Source organism: Maniola jurtina, chromosome 15 (genome assembly GCF_905333055.1).
Source record: "Maniola jurtina chromosome 15, ilManJurt1.1, whole genome shotgun sequence".
Classification (NCBI taxonomy): domain Eukaryota; kingdom Metazoa; phylum Arthropoda; class Insecta; order Lepidoptera; family Nymphalidae; genus Maniola; species Maniola jurtina.
In genome coordinates this window covers 3,264,711-3,290,217 of record NC_060043.1, presented here as the reverse complement: position 1 = coordinate 3,290,217, position 25,507 = coordinate 3,264,711, and the positions used below count along the sequence as shown (strand labels likewise).

General features: G+C 33.9%; 1 protein-coding gene and 1 long non-coding RNA gene across 8 annotated transcripts; one reads left to right on the top strand and one right to left on the bottom strand.

Annotated features, from left to right (window-relative positions):
* Positions 1 to 1,696: 1,696 nt before the first annotated feature.
* Positions 1,697 to 3,567, top strand: LOC123872300. Its single transcript, XR_006797451.1, has 2 exons — positions 1,697 to 2,665; positions 2,834 to 3,567. It is a non-coding gene; the product is annotated as an uncharacterized LOC123872300 (long non-coding RNA).
* On the bottom strand, positions 3,092 to 25,133 carry LOC123872295 (phosphoserine phosphatase). 7 transcript variants are annotated; one of them, XM_045916502.1, is made up of 6 exons: positions 24,939 to 25,133; positions 19,777 to 19,977; positions 18,882 to 19,016; positions 17,073 to 17,218; positions 5,044 to 5,205; positions 3,092 to 4,294 (listed from the first exon to the last, which is right to left on the bottom strand). In XM_045916502.1, the coding sequence occupies exons 2-6, from the start codon at positions 19,914 to 19,916 to the stop codon at positions 4,191 to 4,193; spliced, it is 687 nt and encodes a 228-aa protein (XP_045772458.1). In that variant the 5' UTR covers positions 19,917 to 19,977; positions 24,939 to 25,133; the 3' UTR covers positions 3,092 to 4,190. The 7 variants fall into 7 exon arrangements, with proteins under 7 accessions (XP_045772458.1, XP_045772462.1, XP_045772457.1 ...); XM_045916506.1 differs by lacking the exon at positions 24,939 to 25,133 and adding an exon at positions 21,203 to 21,208; XM_045916501.1 differs by lacking the exon at positions 24,939 to 25,133 and adding an exon at positions 20,819 to 21,098.
* Positions 25,134 to 25,507: the final 374 nt, after the last annotated feature.

Here is a 25,507-nt window from a genome sequence, read left to right as displayed (position 1 = left end):
CAGATGTTAATCGCTTTTGACTCTATGGCATTCTATCAACCACAGCTGCCATTAAATTGTTAGGCTTGAACTTTAAAACGAGCTATTGGTTTTACACGCAGCTTTTATAAACTTATTGATGACAGCGACTTCTTCCACGTGTAACATATCTACCTACCTAGGTTTTTCCAAAATCTCGCGGGAACTCTCCACCAAATATGTAGATGGTACACGCGACTTCGTCCGAGTGGATGTAGGGTTTTCAAAAATCCTGTGGAAACTCCTAGATTTTTCGGGATATACCTAAAGTTGCCATGTCCGTCTCCAGGATGCAAGCTATGAGGGATTGATTGGAGCAAATTAGAACCCGGGACTCCGAATAGGAGGTCTTAAGCATAATCTGCCGTAGCGTGTGGATGTGGCCTACGGTGCTATAGCCTTTCCGAAACCCATCCTGCTGTGGGTGGGTTTTTTGGAATCCCGTGGGAACTCTTTGATTTTCCGGGATAAAAAGTAGCCTATGTCCTTCCCCGGGATATAAGCTAACCCTGTATGTACCAAATTTCGTCAGAATCGGTTAAACTGTTGGGCCGTGAAAAGGTAGCAGACAGATAGACAGACAGACATACTTTCGCAATTATAATATTAGTATGGATTTAAGTCTGTTTTTACTTCAACTTCAACCACTCTTCAAACAGAATGAACTATCTACTTACTTCAGTTTTCAACCGTCTTTGTGGCAAAGTTAAATGCGCCTGGCAAAGATTTAAAGCAACTATTCTCTACTAGAACATTGCAACTATTTTGCTTAAAGCTAGTACTGCCATACAAAAAGTGCGCAATCCGATGAATTAAGAGGGGTCTCTCCGTCACTCGCTCCATACAAACGTAGTTCGTCTCTCATTGGAATACTAACCAATCATACTCAATGGAATTTTGTAGAAACGTTCCAGGAACTAAATCTATGCCTGTGGTTTTCTAGATTGCCGTTAAAATATTCGGTTTCTAAGTTACGCGGTCTTAGCAATTCACATACAAATCTTTGGGCCCCTGTAATTTTAAAACTACATATTTTTAGAAAAATCTAAAACACCACAGGTACAGATATTAGTTTCTAGAATATGTCTGCAAAATTTCATGGATTTTGGTTGCTTACCTAATATTCAAATGAAATTGGGACTACGATTGTATGGAGTGACGGAGAGAGCCCTGTTAAGTCATAGTAAAAACTTGGCACACATCACAAACACACAGCTACCTAGCTAGTAACTCCATCCATAATAATAATAAGAGTAAGTGTTGTATATTTTCATTTTTCACTTGCACTCCCATCGGCGGTGTTCCTACTAGATTACAACTTGGGGTTATCCAAGGGGTGGTCCAACAAATTCCTGAAAGGCCGGCAACGCATTGGCGGTTCCTCTGGTGCTGCAAATGTTCATGGGCGGCGATCACTTAACATCAGGTGATCCGCCTGCTCATTTTTATTAAAAAATATATATATACGAGTACACTTGGATACGTAATCTACTTGATTTTAACAGACCTCATTTACATACGGCATCATTGTATAATATAATATCAATGATAGGAAAGTATGTATGTATTCCTACTACACCGAAAGTGCCATCGTGATTGAACGCATGCAAGCATCCGGTGAGAAATAAAAGAAAACAAATACTTATTTCAAAAAATATATTTTTATTTGTATAACAGACAAACAAAATAATTTTCAATAATTAATATAATAATTTTATTTTTACTTACTACCTATATAATATAAAATATTATTATTAAAAGGATTAATATAACTTGTTTTCTTATTCATAAAAAGTACACAGCCATTTTTGATATTACAAAAAGCTATTTCATGTTCAGTACTTATCGTCATACAAAACATAATTACATAAACATTTTGTCAAACTATTCATAAAAAAATTAATACTATAGGAGTAACGTATTAAATAGAATCAACATTCACTATTATTTTATAAACGAGTTAGTCGAGAAAACTAAATATTGTTGCTTATTCAGTTGGTGTATAAAATAAATTATAATAATAAAATTATGTAATAGTTTAAGGCCCACTTACATAAGGACAGATAAACTGATTTAGTTAAAGTTTGTGATTCTATCTCTTTTTGGTAAGAGCATAATGCAATTACCAAAGTGACAGCATTTAAGTGTCCTTATACAAATGGACCTTAGACTCAATTTAGTTTTATTCTAGGTAGTAATGCACTAGTATTTATTTTGCGGTAATACTAGGAGTATTTAAATAAGATACAGAAGAAATGGTGTATTTAGGGTATAATAATTGGTTTAAAAACTAAACTAAATCCTTTTAAGGTTTAGTTTAGTTAGGAATCTTAGGCTGAGATCTGTAGAGGGTACTTTGACTTTCCTCAGACATAAGTTTCAGTTGAAACGAGACAGATATGCTAGCGATATAACGCTCTCTCGTTTTAACAGTGTCTTAAGTCTGAGCCAAGTCAAAGTTCGCTTTATAGTTTTCAGCCTCAAAAGCTAAAGCAACATATTATTTACATATATTTCACAAATCATCATCATCATTATCTTCAGTCCTCTACCTTTAAAAGCCATAACTCTAATATCCACCACGCTGGTCAGTTGCAATTTGGTAGACTTGAAGGTTTCCTAAAAATGTTTTTCTTCATCGTTAAAGGTGCCCACGCACTCGAACTGAACTGCAGCTGAACTGCGCGTCGCGGCAGCGCCCCGCACGATATTCTCTCCAGCCGCGACGCGCGTACCGCGTAGCGCGTCACTGCCGCGCGTCGCGGCTGGAGAGAATATCGTGCGAGTTCAGTTCAAGTGCATGGGCACCTTAAAGCAAGTAGTATATAATTGCTTGACTGATTCATGAACCCTAGGAAGGATTCCTAAATAGGAAGCCGATGTCTTACGGTGGCTGGTTACCGGCTAAAATTAAAATCAATCATCTGTAATCTGTCGATAAGTTACTTAGCAATGTTGTTATTCGTCAAAAGTCTTTTTAACAAACAACAGCGTTGCTAAGTAACTTACCGACAAGTTAAAGATAGATTGAGCATTAATTTTGGCCGTTAACCAGTAGGCTACACCGCTTTACATGATTAACTAAATCTATTTAAAACTAAATTTTGATCCATCACATATTATGCCAACACCTTTAATCAAGACTTAGTCCAGAAAATACTAAATATTTTGTACTCAAAGTACCAATAAAACGAAACAACAGTCACTATAAATGCATAAACAATTTTTTTTACTTAATATTTAAGTAAAGTTGAATAAATTTTTCTATGGCAATGTGTCTGTAATTTTTAAAATACCTACTATATTATTATTTACAATTTTACTACATAACAATATCAATAAAAATAACAATGAAAATGAATCTTAGATTTCATCAAAATTATGAGACAAAATTTTGGTAACAAAAGTTTCACTCTTAAATTTTCTTATTAGACTGAAATTAATTAATCAAAAATATGTCAATTAGTAATAAAAAAATTACAATAATGTCCTGATAAATCTATGCTGTATGTTGTTAATTTTCTCTATGAATTATTTTTATTATTATTAGCGCGCTAAAAAAAAACAATATAAATACGTCAATGGTACCAATAATTCTATTTTACACCATCTCTAAATAAAACATAATTGACAGGCCTAAATAATGCTATCCTTTTCATTATAATATCCTTTTTTAAAAAGGATAGCACTATATTTAAACCTAGCAATTTAGTTTAAATTAACGCAGTGTACAATAGAATTAGCACCAATTCTGTACAGAGAGTTGAGAGCGTAATTTTTACGTAAATTAATCGCTCTTTAGAATTAGCGCTAAATGTCAGATTTTACTTAGAGTTAAAACGAGACAGATTTATGTCAAACATATGTCTCGTTGTAACTCTAAGTAAAGTCTGTGAGCATATTTTCACTTTGCTCAGACTTAACTTAGAGTTAAAACGGGATAGATATTTTGGACATAAACCGTTTTAACTCTAGATAAAGTCTAAGCAAAGTCAAAGTACATTCTATAGATTTCAGTGTTAGAGTATATTTTAAATGCTAGGCAATTGTGCCTACGTTATACGCATTATAAGAAGTATATAGAAACGGTTCAGTTTGAACGTTATGCGATACTGATCTTTATGTCAATTGAACTATGGTCGACTTTGCAACTATTTTGGCAGCATTGCAGTTCATTTGGTCTGGATGCTCAGGTGGGAGATAAGTTCTTGGAAGTCTGTGACGTACCACGCTGATCTTTTCTTGACTTCTTCTCTTACTACATTTCCACCGAAACCTGTAATAAACAAGATACACGTAAGTAATTTAAGTTTTCAAAAAACCCCGACTGCGGTTTGCATTGCATCTTTCTCAGCCCGTCCATTAAAGTGCACAAAATTCGTATTTTAATTTTTAAGAATTTTACCCAGTGCCACTCGCGCCATCAAGACGAATCTAATGACATATCATTTATCAAAATCGGTTAAGCCGTTAAACGAGGGGACATAGGAACGGACATACATATCTGTATACATTATCTATATATTATATGTTATATGTATATGTTATATGTATATGTTATATGTATTATTGTATATATTGTATGTTATATGTATATGTTATATGTATTATGTATTTTATCTGTATACATATATACAGATAAAACACATAACCCTCTATTTGAGCTTCGTCGCAATCGGGTAAAAAATTTGACTACTCTTAAAAATGCGCGATTCATATATTTTCAGTATCTACACATCCAAATCGGTTTTGACTACTCTTAAATATATGATATATTTTCAGCATCTACACATACATATAAGTCAGTTGAACAGATAGGTCATGAAAAGCTAGCAGGACAGACAGACAGACATTTATAATATGTATTGGATTACCGCACCATCCACTAGGTGGACGGACGACATCAAGGAAATCGCAGGGAGCCGCTGGATTCATGCGGCGCAAGAACAAGGCATGTGGAAATCCCTACAAGAGACCTATGTACAGGAGTGGACGTCTATACGTTAATTATGATGATGGGATTACCTATAAATGCATCAGCGGGTGGACAGGCTTCCGCGTCCGTCGCTCCATCTCCAATCATCACAAGTCTCTGATACCCGTGCAGTTCTTTAAGCCTTCTGATGACCAGACCCTTCCCTCCCGTCCTCGAGGTTGGCTCGTTCTCGTCGAAACCTGCGTATTCGCCTGTAACAATTGAACAGATGATGACCATCACTGTTTTACCATTTCACTACAACCATTTTACCAGTACCCTCAGTACGAGATCCGAGAGTTGAAACAAAGTAACGTGCAAGTCAAAGTAAAATGGACCTAATGATCCTTGATTTAAGGTATTCAGTACCATTGATTTTAATTTCGCAACGTTTCCGCTTGGAGCGCTGCTGGTTGTAAATATATGTATAAACTTGAGCATTAAAACAAGGCAGCTAAGGGCCATTTTACTTTAACGCTAACGACTTTCAAATACTATCAACGTTGGTGAGAATTAAAATCTTATACTGAGGGTACAGACTACAGTACCGCAAAACATCGGGTAGTTTTAATCCCGACATCGCTGGTCGATTGGACAAAACGTTTCGCGTGTTCTCTATTCAAATTCAAAGAATGATGGCAGATTCTAAAAAACATCTTTTTTAGACACTTTTATACAAACATGCGTATGAAATTTATAAAAAAGAACTTTCTTTCTAAACGAAAAAAGTCCGCAAAATGAAAAATCTTCGTTCATAAAATATTAATAATAATATTCCCAATATTTTTGTTCTATAGTGTTTGTGTAGTTTTTCAGCACAAAACGAAAAAGCCCTAACAAAAATGTGTGAAAAGATACATTATTCGTAATAACAAAAACAAATCCTAACCGATATCCTATCTTCGAACGGGTTTACAGAAATGGCGCAGTACGAAAAACTGCGACTGATGTTTTACTTCAATGAACTTTATAAAAACAATATAAGAGCAGTGATAAGGATAAGGACTTCGAAGTATGTGCAAAACAATCTATGAAAATTTAGCATAGAAGCAGGCGTTATTTTGCGGAGGTCCATGATATACAAGGAACCAAAAGCTTATTTTGCTATAATCCGCCAAACCAAAGAAATCTATCTGTATGGTGCAACATGCAGCATACGACATGCACCGCCCGCCCTCCCACTGATAAACATGCAGGAAAAGCTAGCCACCATTTGCACCCGTGTAGGTAAATTCTATACAATGCACGAGTTTAGCGTCACTTTGAACCGCGTCTAAAGTTTTTGTAATACTTAAGAAGTAAGAACAAAATAAATATACCTCGTTCAAGGATAGCGACCGATAAAAAACGCAAATACTACTTGTACTGTACATCGCAACACACACGCAGTGATATTTTAAAAACAACTCAATCTCAGCTTTATTGACTTAAACCATTCGATTTAAATTGGTAACAAACAATTGAAATCACGACCTCCAGACCGCTGGACTGATGACCTGAAGAAGGTGACGGGGAGCGGGTGGATGAGGAAGGCTAAGGACCGTGGTTGGTGGCGTGCTCTTGGATAGGCCTATGTCCAGCAGTGGACGCTTACAGGCTGATGGAATGGAAATGAAATCACGGAGTTGAAACCCTTTAGAGTCGCCGCCGCAATACCAAACTAAATAAAGTTGAATTTGAGTTGTTATCAAAAAGACACTGCGCCACAGAGTCATTCCACTCTAGAGAGATGGACTTCATATAAATAATAATGCATTGGATTAGGTCGAACAAAGAAATCTGATCACCCCACCTTCGTGCAGTCTATCGTACTTCTAGTGTTTTTGTAAAGCTCTAAAAGATCTTGGTCTTTAACCCTTACGAGGCCGAGTGGAACGAAGGTCGAATAGGTGAAGCTGAATGTAGAGATGACGAAGCAAGTCTCCTGACATGGCCCATTAAAGCCAAGGAAGGAAGGCAAAAAAAAATATCTATCTAAAACTATCATAGATCAAAATTCAGACGAAATGACAGGAATACAAGAACTAAACTGTTGAAATAACGACGAAAAAAATCATGCAATGTTTCTACAAAAGTTGTGTATTATACATCTATATAAAGAAACTTATGTTTAGCAAAGTAATAGGTAGATGCGTATCCCTAGAAGGATCAAGTTGGAACTAACTTAACGATATTACTTAACTATGTTCATATCATTTGCATGTCACTAACCATTTAAAAATAGACTAGATAAAAACAAGATGTCATCGAAACGGCCCACTTTGCTTCGCATTTGCGTTTTCTCTCAATGAGCACGCAAAGAATGCGTGCGCGATAACCAACTATCGTTTGTTAGTCTATATCTGTGTTATTATTGCCGATAAAAACCCAACTTTGTATCACTTAATGTTAAAGTTCATTTTTGTATAACAATTTTGTATAATTCCTAATTGATGAAAAATGTGCCTTATTGTAGGCGATATAAGGTGTAATTTTGAGTTTATTGTACAAATTGTTTTCATTATTTTGACCGTGGTGACAGTAAACACGCGGTGGAGAAATGATTGAAGCATATTGCACTAGGTAGGTCAAATGTTACCCCAGTGGGGTCTGATATCATTGATTTCATAACTGACTTGTAACATAACTAACAAGAAAATTATTAAATATCTCCAATCTCCATGAGTAAAACTTTATACCCGAAAGTTTCATCAACTAGTAATACTTTGAAAGAGCAATTCTTGTAATTAGAATCTCGGAATTACAGCTCTAACGAATTAACTACATACGATGTACCTACCATATAAGCCTCAGAGCCTCGATAGCTCAACGGTTGAGGAGCGGACTCAATTCCGAAAGGTCGGCGGTTCAAACCCCACCCGTTGCACTATTGTCGTACCCACTCCTGGCACAAGTTTTACAATTAATTGGAGGGGAAAGGGGAGTATTAGTCATGATTAGCATGGCTAATATTCCTTTAAAAAAAATCGAAATAAATAGTTTGAATTTGACTTAAATATCATACATTCAGTCGAGAGAAAAAATTGATCACTATTTTAAGGCCATAAAGCCATTTTTGTTACATTTCATAAGTGGAAGTAGGTCGAATGTTATGTAATAAAGTTATGAGATCTATTACATTACTGAATGGTTATGATAACACTATCGTTTGGACTATGAAGTGTTATCTAGAAATGTTTGGTACAATTTTTATTTGAGCTACATGGGCAACCAAAAGTAAAATATTATGTACAACCTTCATATATTGGCTGTCTTATTTATAAAAGCAAAAATATGATCTATTACTCAGAAATTACTATCTAAATATTTGATAAAATCTCATTCATATAGAAATATTTACATAGAAACACTACGAAACGATGTTATTTGTTGGACAATGTTTAAAAGTGTGGTCTTCACTCTTTTATAACATGAAAGTAAAGATGACAACAGTAGATTTGAAGAAAATCTTAACGCAAAACACCGTTAGAATCGATGTAGTAGTCATTGATATATCCTACGAATAAAAATGGACCCTAAAGTGAGCCCTGTGAAGCCCTGCATTATTTTAAAACTTGCTAGGGTTATTAGCTATCACATTTAAATGTTATTTATGTGGGCTATTAGCTTATAATAGCTCTGACCGATCATATAACATTATTATGTACAAAGTTTTGGTTTTTCTAAACAACAAACAACAAGTTTAGATTTCCTTGTTTACTTAACTTTGAAAATTTTCCTTACTAATACTTTATATGACTGATTTATGCTGCGTTATAATAAACATACTACGTAAATATCAAATAATTCAATATCCTACTAACTGATATGATTTATTATCTTATTTTAAATAATACTAATCAGACCACCTATACAATACATGGATACAAGATAAAAGTGTACCAACAGTTTTACTATTATATTATCGATAAGTATATTTCTTCGGAAAATTACCAACAATCGTTTTGAAGTCATTGACTGATATAAAAACATTGAAGGACGTTTCATGGTTAACAGGACTCTCTCCGTCACTCGCTTCATACAATCATAGTTCCAATTTCATTTGAATATTAAGCAACCAAAGTCCATGAAATTTTGCAGACATATTCTAGAAACTAATATCTGTGTCTGTGGTGTTTTAGATTTTTCTAAAAATATGTATAAGGTATTTTTAAGGATCAGCCAATTAAAACAATCATGTGTTGCTCTGAATTAAGAGAAACGACATTAAAGTTTATATTTTCACTAAGTTAATTGCTTATTAAAGAATTTTTACTGTTTCAATTTAATCTTTTCACGTCAGTCCTCTCATGTTGTCACCACAGAATACTTCTATTCGTTATAACCTCCAATCTTGTCAAATGCTTTGTAACTTCCAAAACACAGACAAGATACAACTCGCTGACAAATGACAGTCTTATTATGGAGCGCGGTAAAATTCAAATTCAAAGATTACTAAGAAAATGGGAATGTATTTTCTTTACATCTCCCCTCCCGGTGGAGAAAATTTAAAATTTTCTCTCAAATACAGCAATTCCTTAAACATCTAACGTAGGGACTGGTATTAATTTTGTAATATGGAAAAGGTTCGATTCTGTTTTTCTGTGCCCTGTATCAATTTTGTAAATTGAGTTTGATAATTTTTGTATTATTTCATAAGGTCCAATTTTTAGTTCATCTAATTTCTTCCTGTTTAGCTTGTTTCCATTTTCCACATAAACCATGTCTCCCACATTAAATTCATGGTGTATCCGATTCCTATCAAATAGTGTTTTGTTGTAGTTGTGTGACTTTATTGTGTTTTCTAGTGCTGTTTTTCTGTCCTCTATCCAATCACTATTGGATATCTCTTGCTTTAATTCGTTTGGTAAAATATTGACATCTGTTCCATATAAAAGATATCTTGGTGAAAAGCCAGTGACTGAATGTATAGTATTGTTGTATATATTTACACATTCTTGGGCTATTGTTGTCCATGCTCTCTTTTCCCCTTTTTCATTTATTTTACATCTGATTTTATTCACTAGTGTTTGATTGAGCCTTTCATTTAAGCCATTTGAGAATGGGGCATTTACTGCAGTGAAGACCATTGGGATTCTCTTGTCATTTAAGAATTTCTTGAATTCTTTCGAATTAATTCCTGGGTACTGGTCGGTGAGAAGCATGCCAATATCCTCCACCTCTGATATGTTCATGACTAGTTTTACAAAATCGTCTGCTGTCTGCGTTTTCGATGTTACAATAAATGCATATCTTGTAAAGTGATCTACTAAGAGATGAAGATATTTCTTTGTTGATCTTGAGCCCCCAAAGCCACCAATTGTGTCTATAGAGATTATTTCGAAAGGCTTTTTGGCCGGGCCCAGATGAGACATAAGTCCAAATTTGTCATGTCCTCTTGATTTATTTTTAATACAAATTTCACAATTACTACAAACTTTTTTAATGTTTTTCATCAAATTTTTGGCAGCATAGTGTGGACTAATTGTTTTCTGCATTTGTCCAATTCCAATATGGCACAGGTTTTTATGTATATTTTCCAATAATTTAATGCTGAATTGTTCTGATAGAATTATTTTTTCTTTTTTCCCCCTCTTTTTTAAGTAGACCATGTTTTTTTCAATCAACTTGCTTTTTTGGTTTTGTATTTCTTCATTGTTTTTCTGATCTGTTAAAATATCTTCAAGTTTAACCAAGTTAACAACTTTCAATTGTTCATCTGTATTTTCTTCAGACTCTAACACTGGGTTCCTACTTAAGCAGTCTGCTTCCAAATTTTGTTTTCCTGGAGCGTATTTTATTTTAAAATCGTACTGGGAAACATAATACATTAAATCGCCCAGCTCTTCATCCGTTCTAGATTTCAAATTCATGTTTTCTAGTGGTTTGTGATCTGAATAAACTGTAAATGATTTACCTATTAGCCAGTACTGCCAGTATCTCAGTGCTTCCTTGATAGCTAAACATTCTAAGTATATTGCCTTCTTTTTCTTCTGGGCTTCATTTAGTTTTTTTGAAAAGTATGCAACTGGTTTCTCTTTTCCATTAGGCTGGGTTTGCTTTAAAATTGCTCCAATACCTTCTATAGAAGCATCAGTGTAAATGTTGATTGGCAAATGTTGGTCAAATATTTCTAGAACTGGTTGTGAGCAAAGCAAGCTTTTTATCTTGTCAAATGCTTTCTGGCATTTGTCTGACCAAAAAAATTTTTGATTTTTCCTGAGTAAATTATGCAATGGTTCGAGTATTATTGCCCTATTTTGTATATACTCATGGTAAAAGTTTATTTTGCCCAGAAATTGTCTTACATTTTTTTGTGTTCGTGGAACTGGAAAATCCTTTATAGAAATCAGGTTATCTTTTAATGGTTTTACAGAATTATTCTGTATGATGTGGCCCAGGTATTTGACAGAGTTCGATGCGAATGTGCATTTGGTAAATTTTAACCTGAAACCTTCTGTTTTGATTGCCTCTAACAACATTGTTAAATGATTAATGTGCTCATCGAATGTTTCAGAATAAATGAGTATATCATCAATGAAATTAACTGTAAAATCCGTAAGTTTATATTTTCTCAATATGTTACTTAATATTCTCTGAAAAATTGCTGGCGATGTTTTCAGTCCGAATGGTAGGCATGTCCACTGAAAGTGGCCATCTTGTGTTACGAATCCCGTCTTTTTTCTATCTTCGATTCGTACAGGAATGGACCAAAATGCTGAGTTTATATCTAATGTAGAAAAAAATTTGCAATTTCTAGTTTTTATTACCAGGTCTTCAATTAACGGAAATGGTTGAGCTTGAGGCACTACTATCTTGTTCAAGTCTCTGAAGTCTATGCATAGCCTGGATTTTCTGTTATCCTCTTTTTTAAATGCCAATGTAACAGGTGCCGCAAATGGACTGTATGATTCTTCTATAAGTTTATGATCCAGTAATTTTGCTATTTGGTTCTCTATTTCTTTTTTATCTTCTATAGTGCATCTATAGGGCCTCTTACTGCAATATTTGTCTACCAATAAATCTATTCTCGCTTCATATCCCTTAACAGTACCAACATCATACTTATCTTTTGCAAAAACTGATTTATATTTGCAAATCAGTATATCTATTTTGTTTTGTTGATACTGATTTAAGTGATCTATCTTTATTTCAAAATCTTCTTCTTTAACATGTTCATTGAAATTTATTTTGTATTCTCTTGAAATGTTATTATTGTATTGTATATTTACCAATCCAATGTCTGTTTGCGTATTTTTTAAAACTTCTTCCATTTTTTTTGTTTCACTCAAACATTGTTTCTGTGTTATTGTCAAGTCTTCATTTTGAATAAGTTTAAACATTTTTATCATGTCTAATCCAATCAAAAAATCATACTTAAAGTTTTGTTCATCAATTATGTATACATCCACATTTTTTTCTAATTCAAAAATTTTTATTTTCAAATTTGTCAAACCAGTTGTCTTTTTAACACCATTAATTGTTACTAAATTAGCTTTATTCAAATTGTTTCCTTTTCCTTTAAGTTTCAGCAATCTTGAATTAATCAAAGAAACATTTGAACCCGAATCGTAAACTCCATAAATTTGTAATTTATCATTTATTAGTAGTTTGACATTTATTAATGGTGTTACTAATCGTTTTTTTGATCAGTTTCATTTAATTCAGCTTCGATCACTGAATTGTTTACATGTTTGATTACATTTTTCTTTAACTTATCATCTTCTTTTGTTCTAAACCAACAAGAAGTTTCAGCGTGGTACCGAGTGCCTTTATTTAATTGTTCACAAATCTTGCATGGGTATTTATCTTCATTTTTAGCATTAATTTTGGAATTTCCATATCTTTTCTTATTCAAAAAAACCCTTTTATTTACCATATGTTCATACTTGCTTACTTCATTGAACAGATCAACTGTGTCTTGCAATACTTCCCTATCGATCTTATTAAGAATAAATTCTGGTAAACCAGCTGCAATAAGATCCACCAAAGTACCTGTATCGATTGTTCTTCTCATTTCTAGTAAAAGTTTCTCTTTCCTCATAGCGTAATCCAATAATGAACCTTCTTTGTATTTAAATAATAATGCGTATGTGACTGGGTTCCATCCCTTGTTTGCGAATGTCTCACAGAATTTGTTTTTCCACGTCAACCATTCAGAGTTCATGGTTAATTTTATGATCATTGAACTATACCAATCTACGCAACTTTTATCCAAAAACAATCGGAGTATTTCTATTTTTTTTTCATCTGTTGTTATATCAAACCGCATGCATTCTTTTTCAAATAATTCCATCCATTGGTTCGCATTGGAATGTTTGCTTGTGAATTTATCGATCACAAACTTTTCTGCTATATGTTTTAGGCTTTTACTCGCCTGTGAACTTTCTACTAGTTTTTCAAACAATCTTTCTAACGTACCTGTTTCTGTTTTCTGAGTAGCAAGTTTTTCTTGGTTGATTTCTTCAAGAAATTGATCCCCAAATTGTAAATTACCATCCTCATCCATGTAGGTCTTTTCAAGGTCTTTTGTCAATGTTATCCATATTCTTCTTACCTGGTACCTTTTTTTTAAACTGTTTTTTACTTTAGTATAAGCAGGTGTTTTCACAATTTCCTTATGAAGACTGGCTGACTGTAAATCTTCCGGTATTGCATACACTTTACTATCACTCGTAGCTATTGAGGTTATAGAAGTAATGTTTGATTTTCCATCACTTCCAGGCAATAGTGTAAATTCAAAACGTAGTTTCTCCATTTTCAATTGACTTTTACAAACAAAAATGTCGTTTTATAAGGTATTTTTAAGGATCAGCCAATTAAAACAATCATGTGTTGCTCTGAATTAAGAGAAACGACATTAAAGTTTATATTTTCACTAAGTTAATTGCTTATTAAAGAATTTTTACTGTTTCAATTTAATCTTTTCACGTCAGTCCTCTCATGTTGTCACCACAGAATACTTCTATTCGTTATAACCTCCAATCTTGTCAAATGCTTTGTAACTTCCAAAACACAGACAAGATACAACTCGCTGACAAATGACAGTCTTATTATGGAGCGCGGTAAAATTCAAATTCAAAGATTACTAAGAAAATGGGAATGTATTTTCTTTACATATGTAGTTTTAAAATTACAGGGGCTCAAAGATTTGTATGTAAATTTTTAAGACCGTGTAACTTTGAAACCGAATATTTTAACAGAAATCTGGAAAACCAAAGACATAGATATTAGTTTCTAGAATATGTCTGCAAAATTTCATGGACTTTGGTTGCTTAATATTCAAATGAAGTTGGAACTACGTTTGTATGAAGTAAGTGACGGAGAGACCCCTCTTAATGATGAAAGAGTTGTCAATTGAATTGAACACATGGAACAGAGGTCATCTCATTTCAATTTAAATCTAGATTTGTATGTTTATTTACCTCTTTGTCTATGTATCTGTGTCTTTCTATTATTATACAGCGTGTTTGATGTTATACATGACAAATGGGGAATATACTATGTAGTACCAAATAATTACTCGTTATTTTGCTGTCTGTGTTACTTTTAAAATTTGCAAACGGTCCTTTGAGTTCATAGAATTATTTTACAAGTAATTTTGTGTGAAAATAGAGGAATACCGACGCTAGGGCACTCGGGGATCAAACCCAATGAACTATTATTAAAATAAATAGTAGCAAATTGTGATGACTTTAAATACTCTGTGGGACATTTACAAAATATTTTTAATGCTGATCCATTGTTTTATGTAAGGATAATTTTTTAGAATTTTCATTACATTTCACTAGCCTGAAAAAAAATCGTGACAGCAGATGTTGGTCAAAAAATATTTTATTCATACAAATGACCTTTATCACACTATCACACTAATATTATAAAGGCGAAAGTTTGTGTGTATGTGTGTGTGTGTGTGTGTATGTTTCACGTAAAAACTACTGGACGGATTTGGCTGAAATTTGGAATGGAGATAGATAATATTTAGGATTAGCACATAGGCTGCTTTTTATCTTGGAAAATCAAAGAGTTCCCACGGGATTTTGAAAAACCTAAATCCACGCGGACGAAGTCGCGGGCGTCATCTAGTACCTAATAAAATAAAATATTTTCAAAAGAAATAACAAGATAAAGTTAATCAGCACTAAAACCCGACTATCTCTCTGCCGGTACCACCCGCGAACTGCCGATAGATAGGCATAGATATAGTAAAATTGTTTTTCTGTCGTTCGATGTATTTTTACATTGTAAGTACTATATTTATATTCATAACCTCAGATTTTTCCTCTTTCATTTGACATCCCACTCGATACAATAGTAAAAAAAAAATATTGGATACCCCTACTTTTTGGATGTAGCATCCGTCAGGTCGATTTTTTTCATAAAAAATGTAGCCTATGTCACCCGGATCATAATAACAAATCGATTGACACATTAATCAAAATCGGCTCAGCAGTTTAGGCGCTACGGTGGAACACACATAAATACAAATCTATTTACATACAGACTGCTAAAATCATAACTCCTCCTTTTGACTTTGCCGCTGTCGGGTAAAAACACAATGTTTGCTAGACCGCGTTCCATTGAAATCGTATACCTACTGTAACTGATAACACATCGACCTCGTTCCCTGGAGGCGTGCCCGCATGTTTATCAACATGACAATAATATGCTTTTGCTTTGACGATAAGTGTCCGTTCTCTCTATTTCATCATCTTTTTTTAGGGTATTTCTTAGGTTTTTCCATCATACTAATAACTAGATGATGCCCGCAGCTTCACCCGCGTGGATTGGTCAGATCTCCTGCAGCATCAGGATTGAGGAGTTGGAATCCAATTTTTTTATGGAACAACGTCGCAAAGTTCCTTTATCGATTAAAAAAAGATTACGCAAATCGGTTCAGAAATCTCGGAGATATCCGTGTACTTATATAGGTAGAAAAACACAACTCGTCCATTTTTCAAAGTTGGTTAAAAAAGTAGCCTATGTTACTCCTTGGTTAATCCTCTACTTGACTGTGAAAGTCCCGTCAAAATAAGTTTAGCCATTCCGAAGATTAGCCCGTTCAAACAGACAGACACTTCAATTTTATTTATTAGTTAGAATAGATATGATTCTCGCCCAACATTGAGAAGAATGGCGTGCACGTCAGGAGGCCTATGTCCAACAATGGATTAATAAGGGCTAAGAAAGAAAAAGAAGAAGAGAATAATATGATAAAATCAGCGAATAATAATGAATTCATAGGAGTGGCCAGTGTTTGCAACCAGTGTAGGGCATTCGTTTATTATTTAAGTGCTACCACTTTTATAAGTTACGTCGATGTACTTGCGCAGAAATCTTCTATTTGACTGGCGCGAAGATATCTCAGCCAATCATAGCGCGCGTCCATCCGCGATTGGTTGTTGCCTTCGCGCCATGTTTTGTACACGCAAATTGTAAGCTAAATAGCACAAATCTCTGTTGTTCTTGTGTTTAAAATCTTAACGTCAAGCAATAAGGTCTATATTTCATTGGTGTAGATTAGGTTTTAGTGAATGCGACATTTTTGGGTCTTCTACAGCAGGACTGCAAGAAGTTGCAGACGTTTAAATTCGGGACACATGAGCTTTCGAACGTGAAGACAACAAACCGCAATTGCTGTGGTTGCGGAATCGTCACTCGAGAAAAAACGTACGAACGTCGCGTCGTGTGCAGTCTGTCGTATGTCGTGTGTTGTAACTGCAAATTATGTCGAGCAGGGCTTGTGCAAAACGCCCTAAAAGTTGCTAATTTCATTAGCTGGCAACAACCCTATTCGATATAATCTGATATCTGTGCCACCCGCCAATGCCTTGAGCTATTTGGGCATAAAAATAAGCCCAGTCAATTGCAATTATAAGGAAACCTCGATAGCTCAACGGTTGAGGAGTGGACTAAATTCTAAAGGTCGGCGGTTCAAGCCCCACCTGTTGCACTACTGTCGTACCCACTCCCAGCACAAGCTTTACGCTTAATTGGAGGGGAATGGGAGTATTAATCATGATTAGCATGGCTAATATTCTTTTTTTTTAAACTTGATTATAACATGTGGTTGCAATAGTAACTATGATATTTTACTCACCATTAAAATAAAATTTGAGTCTATTCGCATATACATTGCTGATTGGGATGTGTAGCTTCTCTGCGACCGGTTCGATTAAACTTCTGAAGCCTCCTGATACGAGGTACACTATGACTCCTCTCTCATGTAGAGTCTTGACTAATTCTCTGTAATAGAATAAGAATTTCATTAAATTTTTGAAAAACTCTTTCTTCAAAAGGAAAATAAATAAATAAAAGGGATTTATTCATGTTAAACAATGGCTCCCCTTTTCCTTAAGTCTCAAGTTGAGATTTGCGAGCATACTTTGACTTTGCTCAGACTTAAGACACTGTTAAAACGAGTCAGCGTTATGTCGCTGGCATAAATCCGTCTCGTTTTAACTAAGACTTAAATCTGAGATAATTCAAAGCACGCCTTATAGATATATAGCCTTAGACTGAGATTTATAGAGTGTACTTTGACTTTGCTCAGATTTAAGACACTATTAAAACGAGACAGCGTTATATCGCTAGTATAAATCTGTCTCATTTTAATTGAAACTTAACTTGGATTCAAACCAACAAATAAGTGGGGTTTGAACTTTTGTTGATAAACATTCTAGGAATCATTGTGGGAACTACCAACGCTAGCACATATAAATTTGATCTAAGTAGATTATTTAGCAATTATCACTGATTTGAAAGTAAATATGAAAAATGTTATTAATAAAAAAAGTCTATAAACTTTAGTTTCTACAGCGATATTGTGGCTATTGAACACAATCTCTGAACTCAAGTGATACGTCTAAATCTAGTGCTATCCTTTCTGGCAGGGAGCATTATGAAAAGGATAGCAATCCATTAATTATTATGACCTGTCACAATTGGCTACAATTTCTTTTTCTTAAAAAAATTGCTTTATCATATAAATAACACGACACAGTTTGATGTCAAAACAACATTTGGGACAATTTGCCCCTCAATCAGTCAGTAAGCCAGTCGGGTCAGCTGAGTCAGTGAATAGGTTAAAACCGGTTTCCCGTACTAATTAGTTATTTAATCAATCAAGTAACACCAATATGTATTTAGAATTCATCACAGCTATCACTGAATCATATACCAATTAATAAATTGTGTTGTAACAACATTTCTTAAGAAAGTTAAATAGCAAAAAAAATCCTTTGTTAAGGAGTTAAGTATAACACTTAAATTTCAATTAACTTTAAATTTACATATCACTATCAAACTTCTCATATTCAAAGGTAGATTTTTTTGTATTCAGATACAATTCAGCCCTTGAGTGCAATCTCACCTGATGATGATTCATCATCATCAAAGGCATGTAAGCCAAACCATTTCCTAGTGTGGCCATGGTTTGATTGAGCTTATGTAAATCTTCTTTTTTAGTTTTTAAGCAAAAAAGATATCTATGGGCACTGGGCATTTGTAAGTAAAATAATTGACCTAGAAAACCATGTCTATCAACTAAGACAACGCATATCTATTGATTAAATTATTATTATTAGGTAATTTCTAGTTACAAAGTAAAAACTTAGTAAGAAGACAAGTATAAATTAAAAATTTATAACACCCCCCCCCCCCCCCCACAAATGAAGGCTACAGTAACTAGAAAAGAGCTGATAACTTTCAAACGGCTGAACCGATTTTCTTGGATTATAGCTAAGAACACTCTCGATCAAGCCACCTTTCAAACAAAAAAAACTAAATTAAAATCGGTTCATTAGTTTAGGAGCTACGGTGCCACAGACAGATACACACGTCAAATTTATAACACCTCTCTTTTTGAGTCGGGGGTTAATAGATAAGATTAACATACAAATGTACTTACGTTATTCCTGGAGTGAGGTGATTAGGGAAGGTTTCTATAAATTCTCTAATTTGACTAACGCTGGGTCTGATGATATCTAGCCTCTTCTTTAGAGCCTCTTGGAATGTCATGTTACCTCCCATTGCCTCCGCTGTTCTGATAACAAAAGATAACATTATAGAACCATAAAAGTTTAGTAAAAACAACAGCGTAATTTACAGACGAGTTCCTTTTAGATTTTGTTCAACCAAGTTTAATTTCAAATCGATAATAGAAAGTTACAGTAAAACCGGCTAACATTTGACGCATTAAATATTTGAATAGAGCCACTTGAATTACTCACTTAACAATCACTGCCAGTATTCCACATAGGATTTGGGCCACCAAAAAGAGATCAGCTGATGTAAAATTGGACAAGGTAAGTATTTTACAAAATGTTCAAAGTGATGTATGCCCCTATATAGCCATCATCATCATCATGAACCGATAGACATCCACTGCTGGGCATGTTTCTTGTACGAACTATCACACGCCACGATTGTCTTGCGCCGCCTTAATCCAGCAGCTCTTAAGGGGGGTCTTCCAACACTGCGCTTACCTGTGTGAGGTACAGTTCTTAGACCTAGGCCCTAGGGACCCCAACATCTATCGGTTTTCCGTACTATGTGCCCTACCCATTGCCACTTCAGCTACGCAACCTCAATAGAGCCTCAATAGCTCAACGGGTAAGGCGCAGACTGAATTCCATAAGGCCAGCGGTTCAAACCCAACCAGTTGCACTATTGTCGTACATATTCGTAGCCACAAGCATTACCCTTAATTTGAAGGAAAAGGGGAATAACCATGGGTTACTCTGGTTCTCCTACTAATCTCCTCATTGCCCATATATAGAATACAAGGTTAATCGTACACTCACAGTCGTTTCACCTCGTCTCCTTTCCCGCAGAATCTGGCAAGCTCGTCGATACCTTCATCTTGTATGACCGTGGAGTCCACATCGAAGCACACGCAGTCGGCTGTTCGGAACAACTCCTGCACGCTTTGCTGTGGTGACATTACACTTATTGACACCAGGGAGAGAGTCTTGAGCGTTGCCAGGTGGAGATTGCTTTTTAGGCTGCATGAAAAAGTTTATTTTATTATTATGCCAAATGTCGGAAAAAATACCCGAGTACGGAACCCTCGGTGCGCGAGTTTGACTCGCACTTGGCCGGTTTTTGATAAAAGGACAACGGTTATGATAAGGGTGACCAAGATTTTTGAAACTCACAAAAGGACTTTTAAGTAGTAATAGTGGAAACCCTTTCAAAACAAAAGTCGGTAAGTAACTAATATTTACTACGTTTTAAATAAAATACGAAATTCTTAAACACTGCTAATAATCTAATCAAAATAAACCTGAAGGTTAACACGATTAAAAAAACTTGTTTGATTGTTTTGCGTATAATAATTCGCGTGAATGACTGGTGACTAGAAAATTTAGATTTTTAATTACGGTTGAAATAGTAAAACAATGATATTATATTTCTGTTGGAGTCATTACTCGAGTACCTACATATATTAATTTAGGTGATAATAATTCACAACAATACTTCATTAGACACTACAACACTATTTGTTCACTGTAAGACACCAACCGCCTTATTTATATTATGCAAAATTTCCCTATTATTTTCCTTAAGAACCGCTAAAAGATAATTAGGTATATTATTACTATTCAAGATTGGCATGACCGTAGAATTAAAACGTGATCAATATAACCATGAACTAAATTGCAGCTCTTGCAAAGGACAAGGAAATTAACTTGTAATAAATTATTATCTTTCATATAAATTATAATATCAATAAATCAGAGCATGCATAGCGTGCAAATATTATGTTTATTAATACCTGTACAGAGCCATTTTCACGGAGTCTTCAAAGTAATAAACGATAATATAACTCGATAAACGATATACCTCGATAACTGCTACGCTCTAAATGTGTATTTATCTCTTGAAGACTAGTAACTTGACCGGAAATATTGCGCACACGCCTTCACTGAGAGTGATATCATAAAGAACAGTGTACGCGGCCCATTTTATCGCTTTATATCTACCAGCCTCCCCGAGATATCGCTATGATGCGAGCTACAACACTTCCCTCTGAAAGCTACGTACTATGACTGACGTCACAGCGACATCTTCATTTAAAGACGTTGTGCCAGACAAGAGAAGTCTTTAAAGAAAGGGCGATGAAACGGCACCTATCTCTTTCACTCGCGATAGAAGCGAATGGAATGTTTGTGGAGACACTTGTTTTGCAAATTGCGTCGGGTGCAAAATCATGTTATCTTGTACTACATACGTAATATGGTAGTGATATTAGTAAACTTGTTTTGGTTAAAAATGTAAAAGCTGTTTCTATACGGCGTTAAAGCGTGCGATATAATATCACAATAATAATATCATGCACATAGCTATAATTAAATTATATGTACATTATAGTATACATTATATTATTATGTGTTTATTGACTGAGCGAAGCGAGGTCTCCGACTTGGATGCATTTGCACTTTGTTCATAATATGTTTGTATTTCTGTCTTTTTTATAATTAACATTAATATAATATGTAGTTATTTGTGATTCATAAATAATATTTTTTTTAACCAATTTTATTTTTGTCAGTTTTTTTTAAACCAATTTTGTCCTGTGGTCTATTTTAAAAAGGGCTTCAAAACTTGCGCATCTATTGTGTACATATCCTGTGCCTACTTATGCAAAAAGAAATTAAGCAAACGTTTTGAACGTTAGATTATGTTATTCAATTCATACTTTTAATAAATAACAAGGTTATTTTCTGATATTCACATGATATAATAGCCCGTTAAGTAATAATTGAGACTTGGCAATAGATTTAATTGCCTTATTAGATTTGTAGGATAACACTTTAGATATTATTGCAAGATAGCGCCTTTTAATTATTACTAATGCTGTAATAACAATTAATTAACCATATAATTATGTTTCTACCGTACGCTACTATGCCTTAAATTCAAAAGCCTTATTCCACGGATAAGGATGATGGCTAGTTCATTTCGGATTTTCCATAAGTAAAAAACCACATTCAAAACATGTTTACGAAAAATACCGTTTGATCACATAGGTCATAGATAAAACTTAAGCACTTATAAAGAAATTATTTTGAAAATTATGTTGTTTTGCGAGATTATGAAAATCAGGTTATCAGTAAGTATTGATAAGTTCTTATTATTATAGAATTTAAACATGCCTTTGAGAGCACATGTTGCGAAGTACATTATCTTTTTATGGCAAGGTTATCAATTTATAAAACCACGCCACGCGTGCGCCGCATGACTTTTGCCTTACAGAAAAGTCACACCCTCTTGGCACACATTTCACTTTAATATAAAATTATCGACTGAAATAAAAAATACGAATATTATTTATTTATCAGCTTCTGCCCAAAACCTGCTTACATTATATTTTGTGTGCATAAAATAATACCTAACATTTATTACCTGCGTTTATTTCTATAAATATATTTGTTCATATATTTAATAAATTTATTAAAAAAATCTTGAAAAAAAAATGATGAAACAATAGTTTCGTATTTTTAAGAGACAGTTAATAATTAATTTGAGAGGAATATCCTTTGCAGAGTTTTTTTTGCAGAGTTGGAATATCCTTGAAAGTCCGAGATGCTTGGTCTTCCTAGTAATGAATATATGTAATGCTGAATTGGCAGTACCTTTAGCTATAGCTAAGGCCTGCATGCGTTGCAATGCAATATAACTCGCGCGTCACATAATATAATTATAATAATTGTCATTTGTAATTATTGAATAAATTATTGCATAAAATAAATAGGTAAGTAAATGACAAAATACTACGATGGTAAAGTCAGAAATTTTTACGCAATTTTCAACAAAAACTATTACAAAGTTTCAATTCAATGTGATGAACAATGCTTGGACAAATTGGAATAATTGCGCACATAAATATACATTTTAATAACAAATGTATGAGTATATATGGAAAAAAATATGTTTTAAAATAGTGAAAAAAGTTCAGTAAAATATTTTGCAGTTTTTGAAAATACTGTTTTATTATGTCAAACAAGTATGTAATACTATGACCTTATAACTTGTAAGCGATATATTTAATTTTAGTATAAAGTGACCTACTAATTTAGTTCCAGTACAAAGATAATTCATATCGAGATGTTTACAGGGTGTTTTATTAAACTGAATTTTATTATCATATCCACCATGTTGGATTTGTCAGACAACCAACATCATAAATATAATGGTGTACAACACCTCGTTGCCTCGTTTTTAGGATTCCGTACCTCAAAAGGAAAAACGGAACCCTTATAGGATCACTTTGTTATGTCTGTCTGTCCGTCCGTCTGTTGTGTCTGTCCAGAAAACCTATAGGGTACTTCCCGTTGACCTAGAATCATGAAATTTGGCAGGTAGGTAGGTCTTATAGCACAAGTATAGGAAGAAATCTGAAAACCGCGAATTTGTGGAAATGTTGGAAAAAGTACCCGAGTACGGAACCCTCAGTGCACGAGTTTGACTCGCACTTGGCCGGTTTTTATCTAAATCAAATGAGTATCTAAAATATATTAAGAATAGATACAGAAAGATTAATAATAAATAGTTCCCCACAAAAATAAAACATCCTGTTTCATTTCACAAGTACTTATTTACTAGAGCAATGAGTGGGTAATATTCATAACCAGTTTAAATCAGATTTCATTTAATATGGGTATCCATAAAAGATAGATACTAGTTCATACTGGCTAAGTATATTCAGAAAATGCTTTGTCTGAGTGGCTTACAAATCATAACTCAAAATTAATAAGGTTCCAAGTGGGTTCATTTCACAAGTACTTATTTACTAGAGCAATGAGTGGGTAATATTCATAACCAGTTTAAATCAGATTTCATTTAATATGGGTATCCATAAAAGATAGATACTAGTTCATACTGGCTAAGTATATTCAGAAAATGCTTTGTCTGAGTGGCTTACAAATCATAACTCAAAATTAATAAGGTTCCAAGTGGGTTCCAATATCAATGTATAAGTACAATGACCTTTTGTTCTGTGCTTAAACATGATTAGCTGTGATGATGATGCTTCATCACGATCAAGCCAACGCCAGCTCACTACAGGTCTCCTCTCAAAATGAGAAGGGTTTGGCCATAGGCTACCACACTGGTCAAATGCAAATTGGAAGACTTCACACATTGCCGAGAACATTATGGAGAACTCATATGCATGCAGTTTTCCTCACAATGTTTTTCTTTACCATTAAAGAAAATGAACCTTTAATTGCTTGCTTTATGGTGATGCTTACTTTCTTTTAATTAAGTATTTACTTTGTTGTGTGAAAATTCATAAAATATTCAATACCTAGTCAATCATGAATGGATTCATGAAATATTCAAAAAATCATCATTAAAGTTAAGAGATGAGAGTACTAGATACAAATACCAGAGAGTAAGATGTATTTGGGTGCTAGCCCATTTATATTACACTGGTTTGGGTGTGTCAAAACATCCATTAAAAATTCTGAGCTCAGTTTTTCCCCAGATCTGTCTAAACATAAAGCTTTATACGAATTGTTCAGCCATTTTCTACTATTTTGACAGCCTTATGAAACAGCCGGTCAAATATACAGATAAGTATATAGAAACAGGGCTTCAGGCAAGTATTCAGTTCAAATTTTGCTGTTACCAGTTACAAAACAATACAATGACTTGCATATCATCAGATTTGATAGAAAATACCTACCTACTTGCTGTATAATTAATTGTTAGAGCACAACTATGAGGTCAAAAGGAAAACCTTTTCTATGTGAATTTGTTTTTATATTATTTTATTAAATAACGGGAAAAGTTGCATAGAATGACTCAAGCTAGAGGTTACTTTAATCAGACAGCAAGGTCGACCAACTAGCGAATAATTATAAATACAGGTGCTTATCTAATTAAACATTACGTAAGAATATTCTCTACATTGTTTAATTATAATGCATAAATATTTATAAAGAAAGACTTTACTTACGTAATTTATAAATACGTACAGTCATGTAACTTTCAAATTTATTTTCCTAGCCAAATGATTTGTAATTGCAATTTCTTTACTATATTCAAATCAGTACACAATAAACTATCAAAATATTCTGGTTTAGCACTGCATTTAATTTATAAATAAAAATAAAAATAAACTCTATCACCGATAGTTTCGTTTTTATGTTTTTATACAATTTGAATTTGACAGTTGACTGTGAATTTTCATTTGACACACATTATTATTGAACTGATAATTTGACATCGACATGACATTGACAAATTAGCAGCAAATTAAAAAAAAAATGAAAAAAGTTCAACATCAGTGGCTAGACCACAGAAGCCGTGACTCGGCAACTGTAATTAACTACGATACTTAATACCATAATAAACACGACGTTTTATGTACTATTTAACTACTTTTGTTTCATAGTTACTAACTAATATAAATAATATAAAACAACTCATGGATGCGTTTAATTAATTTTCGTGTCGTGTCGTGTCGTGGAAAGTACAAGATTCATTTCCGAACTAATAGAATTAGTGGAAACCACAGATCTAAAA